The sequence below is a fragment of the Cryptomeria japonica genome, chromosome 5 (assembly GCF_030272615.1).
Source record: "Cryptomeria japonica chromosome 5, Sugi_1.0, whole genome shotgun sequence".
NCBI lineage: Eukaryota > Viridiplantae > Streptophyta > Pinopsida > Cupressales > Cupressaceae > Cryptomeria > Cryptomeria japonica.
In genome coordinates this window covers 927,453,225-927,458,446 of record NC_081409.1, presented here as the reverse complement: position 1 = coordinate 927,458,446, position 5,222 = coordinate 927,453,225, and the positions used below count along the sequence as shown (strand labels likewise).

At 36.2% G+C, this 5,222-nt stretch overlaps 1 protein-coding gene across 1 annotated transcript; it reads right to left on the bottom strand.

The window, feature by feature from the left end:
• Positions 1–392: 392 nt before the first annotated feature.
• On the bottom strand, positions 393–4,770 carry LOC131037410 (peroxidase 51). Its single transcript, XM_057969548.2, has 4 exons — positions 3,790–4,770; positions 3,345–3,539; positions 2,451–2,616; positions 393–1,057 (listed from the first exon to the last, which is right to left on the bottom strand). Exons 1-4 carry the CDS (start codon positions 3,994–3,996, stop codon positions 663–665), a joined length of 963 nt encoding a protein of 320 aa, XP_057825531.2. The 5' UTR covers positions 3,997–4,770; the 3' UTR covers positions 393–662.
• Between the last annotated feature and the right edge of the window lie 452 nt (positions 4,771–5,222).

The window sequence follows — 5,222 nt, the reverse complement described above, 5'->3', positions numbered from 1 at the left end:
ATTTAATTTTCATAAAATGACACTCCAATCATCTATATCCCACTAATTATTTAATTAATAATTAGATAAATTATATTTTAGTTCTTTTATCAACCTTATGTAAAAGGAACTTTATCCTTTATTCCCTTTGTCATAAAGGATAAATATGCACAAGATATAATTTCAGATAATCCCACTAAAACTTTCTACATATATAATAATTATAAAAACACACTAATCAACGCCCCATCATAAGAATGGAAGAAAAAAAGGCTTGAGTTTGAAAAAGATCACTTAGCAGTATCAGAATACTTTTACATCAGAGCAGTTAACCATCAAATTGATAGGGATATTCCCTTTATCTAACACAGCTGGCCAACACACAATTATTTTAATATCAATCTGTTACAAAATTGTAAAATCTAAAAAAAATAAAAATGGATTTTATTAGATAAACTGCAATGAAAAATTGTACAGCTCTGGGATTGAACATAAATACACACATCCAACCTTATTGCTATTACAAATCCCCCTGCTTTTATTGTGACTGAAAATGAATATAAATCAGCATGACAATAAACATGTGATTCCCAAAATCTACATTTCTAATGTTAACCCTCCAAACCCTAAAATTTAAGACACCACAATTTAGAGCTACTAAATTGCTTGAGACATCAACATTATCAATTGAAGCGGCTGCAATCTTGTCTGATCTCTCCTTGATTGCCCACCTTAACACCAACCCGACCCAGTTTTGTGATTGCTTGTATAAAGCCCGCATTAAATTGAGAGGGATACCTTGCATACACTTCCACTGTCCTTCTTGATCTGCTGTCTGTGTATAAAACCTGATCAGAAGTGAAGAGGCCCTTGCCAGACTTGAGATTTTGGTAGTAGACATTGTCAAATATACGAGGTGTTGTAGGGTCCATGTTAATAGCAATGGTGGGATCCACATTCCTGGGACACATGCCCTGCAGTTGGCTTGCATACGCACTGTTCAGAGTGGGGTCAATTGGGTTGCTGTAAATTCTGTTTGAAAATTGATTGCAGTGAGAAAATCCCAGTGTGTGAGCCCCTGATAAAAGAAGAACACATGGTATTAGTAAAACATGTTGAAAACAATGTGCATTTATAGAGTTATACCAATCAATTCCTTTTTTTTGTTTTGTGGATATGCACCATTGATAAGTCTTAGGCTCGGCCTGTTAGTTACATTGAGTCTTTTTTTAATCGAAACGGAATGAAAGTTTATCAAACAATTTGGAGTTTAGCTCTTTACAGAGTGAGCCTTCCAATAACTCTCACCGACACTGCGGATAAATCAAGAATTGAACCTAAATCTAAAATAACAACCAAGACCAAGTGAACTAGCAGGCCACATGTGCAATGGATTCGCATCCACACCACAGGTAAATCAAGAGATGAACCTACGATCTGAACCACCTAAAATGACAGCCAAGACTGAACAAACTAACCCGAGAATCAAATTACATTGAATCCTTAAATTTTACTCCTTTTTTTATTTTGTGGATATGCACCACATTGTTTGTGGGAAAATTGATTAAGTCTTAGACTCAACCTGTTAGTTACATTGAGTCTTTTTTAATCGAAACTAAATAGAAGTTGACCAAATGGTCTGGAGCTTAACTCTTTACAGAGTGAGCCCTGCAATAATCCTCACCCACAGTGTGGACAAATCAAGAATTGAACTGACAATCTGGACAACCTAAAATAACAGTCAAGACCAAGTGAACTAATAGGTCACATGTGCAATGGATTCTCATCCACACCACAGATAAATCAAGAGATAAACCCACGATCTGAACCACCTAAAACAACAGCCAAGACCGAGTAAACTAACCCAAAAATCAAAATTACCTTGAAAATATACTTTTTCCTTTGCATTTAAAAAAGAAAAATGCAAAATGACAGCTTGATGCATCTTCTAGAATTTTGACCCAGATTAATTGGTGCTTCAGCACATTCATGGAATCTGGTTGGCATTTTAGGAATCAAAATGAGAAGGCTTCTTTACAGAAAAAGGTTATACGAATTGGAGAAGTTGCCAAGAGGAAAAACTTTACAACCATGAACAACTTCCAAAGAAGAAAGGACGAACTAGAAATGACAAGGGATTTGGAATCTGTCTTTGTCATTAGTTGGATTGCACAAGGGTTAGGTGGCATCAAGAAACTAAAACAAGGAAATAATAAAAAGAGGGAGGGTAGACAGTTTTTAAGTATCCCTTGAATTGTTTCCTGGTGTGCCGTCCTGATGACATAAGTACAACTGTACAAGTTTTTCTAAAGCAAGTGAACTAGGAATATTTCATTCGTTTGCCACATGGAACACCAGATAATAAGTGCACTTACAGTAACATTCCCCTTCAAACATGACTTGGGGATCCAAGATGGTAAGAACTAAAATGATTATTTGTACAGTAGTAAGAATCTGGTAGGTTTGGTTACCAGATAGAGCAATCATGTCTGTCTGAGTTAAGCCCTTGCTTTGGAAGAGAGAGACCAACTGATTGAGGTTGAATGAAGCCTTGGGTAGGTTTCCATCGACTCTGGAAGCTTGAGATATGAGTCCATCTCTTCTCCCCAACTCCACACTATACGCTGGGCCTCCAGCCTGCACATAACACAAAAGCCAAAAGTTTTATTCTTTGAACAGACATCTATTGAACGCATTGAAGAATATGCAAAACAGATAATCGAGGGTTTTAAAGGAAATAGATTTTATTCTTGAACTATACAGGCATTTATAGTGACAAGCATAGTGTCCTAAGGATTTCCGTGGTGGCAGCAATTTAATCTCCATTTATGATGTTAAGCACAATGTCATATAAAATGCATTTGCATACAAGCCTGATAACCCTGCACAGTTTTTATCAGAAATATAGCCCCTCTTTTTGGCTTGGGTAGTCTTTGTCTAGGAAGTTCAATTGTACTATTCACATTGAGTTTGAAAACATTTTGCAGGCGAACAGTCTGAATGAGATCTTTGATTCTTCAAAGCTTTACAATATTACAAGTTTCTTAATCAAGATACATAATATAAGAATCGACCTAAAAAAACATGAAAATAGATTAATGCTAGTTCTCTTCATCCCTTAAATCATTCCATTCAATTCAATCAACTTTATATGATATATAATGAGACTTTCCAAATTCACTCAATTCCATCCTATGGGACAGACCATGCACCTGTTGTGAGGTTCCATGATCATGACCCCATTAACACAAATTCTACATGGTTGTAGACTTTTGGTAGTGTGTTGATAGCTAAACCCTTTTTACAACCACAGGCCTCAAAATTCCTTAGGATTCTACTTTTACATATTGACAAGGATTACTCACCAATCTTATAACATCTCTGGTAGCAATGGTTAGGATATCAGCACAAGACACAATGTTGGGACACACGTTCTCCACAGCTTGCTTTGCTTTGATTACGGTATCAAACCCATCCCCAGCCAGGGACAAGTTGTCTTGAAAGTCCTTCTCTGCCTGATTGTTTGCAGTAGACTGGATTATCACAGAGGCGTCACATCCCTGTCACACACAAACACGGCACTAAACTATTTCACATTACTGAATTCCTGAAATTCATACCATTTCACAACACGTTAATGCTAATTTTCACATTAATCCATCACCAATTAATACAAACAATGCTTCCCATTACACCGATTTAAGCCAAGTCTGTTACAAACTAAAAGAAGTTAATCAAATTTCAAAAAATGAAGATTTGGGTTTCTTGAGACACGTTAGCATTGACTGAAACAAATCATCTCTGGCTTACCTCAACGAAACAGTCATGAAAGAAAAGCCTCAGTGTGCCAGGAACAGTCACAAATGTCTGGCTGAATTTCTGATTAACAACATCTCTTACAATGTTCTCAACATTGGGACATGAATTGGCATAAAAATTCGTACTAAGCTGAGCCGATCCTTTGAAAATGCACACTCCCAACAATACCAACACCACCAGGCTTAACTTTCCCCCCATAGTTAACAGCTCAAAAGCCCTTTACGGTCTCGCAGAGAGATTTTTGATAGTCTACGATGTTGGCGGACTGTATATGAATCTACAGAAATGGTTTATAACAATATGAGACTACTCTTACCCTTACAAAAAGAAAGAAGGTATAATTGATGTCTACAAATGACCAAATGGAACTAAAAAGTGCATTCAGCTGAGAGTAGACAAAGGGAACATTCAACAGAACATAATACTATTAAGGATGCTAAAACCCAAGACTCAGAAGTTCTGCCCTTTTCGAGAAATCCCTGGTATACTTAGAGTATATATAAGAACGGAACTAAGTAGCAGGAATGAAAGCTTCTAGTATTGTGATCTGAAGAGACGAGTCAACTTCATATAAAAAAAGGTACCAACAAAGCGACACAGTCAGTACACTTAAATTATGTATATTTTTCTCCATATGATGAAAAGGAATCTCTATCTACAATTGTTTAATCGCAGAGATGCCGTGTGCACGTTGTATATCTTGCATGAAAATCAGTGATCAAACGGCTACAACTATTCAATAGTCAAAAACGAGGTGCTATGTTGAATAACATCCAGACTAGCTAAGAGTGCCTTTTCCCCCTTGTGGGTGTCTTTAAACTAAGATTTTCTTTGTATGAATTGCCAGCTTGTAGTACACTTTATCCCTGTCCAATTCCCCTGCATTCATCTCCGCCATTCTTCTTTTTCCTGCTCACCACATAAAACATGTGAATTTGCTTTTATGAGATGTTCTTAGCTGACTTCACGGGACATTCCCTCAACTTCCTCCTGTTATGTATGAAAAAACAAAAAAGCAAAAGTGTAGATATGTGAATGGACAGGATTTATGCACTTAGATCAGGAAACTTCTATCCAGTCTTTAGATCAGGAAACTTTTATCCAGTCTTTAGGATGTATCAAAATAGTAATATTAATATATTGTAATAGATGTTTGGTGCATCTTAAGGGCTGTATAGCCATTTCCCTTAGATTAGAAGGTAGATAAAAAAAGTAGTCCAGATCATTAATTTTTACAATCAGACAAATTTATTGATCTATATTTTTTTATGAGTGGTGGTTTGTATGAATTTATCTTTTATGAATATGAATTTATCTCTTCCAATTCACTCCCATCAACATTATATAGATACCATAGATGTTAAGTGGATCTTACATTCTCATGAGACAAAGGACTTTATGCACTTAGACCATAAGGGAGATAA

Bases quoted from the DNA above. Each gene is read 5' to 3' on its own strand.
- LOC131037410 (XM_057969548.2), bottom strand. From the start codon at position 3,996: ATGGGGGGAAAGTTAAGCCTGGTGGTGTTGGTATTGTTGGGAGTGTGC. The intron at 3,540-3,789 runs GTAAGCCAGAGA...TGTGTGTGACAG, and splicing joins TTCATGACTGTTTCGTTGAG to GGATGTGACGCCTCTGTGAT. The intron at 2,617-3,344 runs GTGAGTAATCCT...TGTTATGTGCAG, and splicing joins CCAGAGATGTTATAAGATTG to GCTGGAGGCCCAGCGTATAG.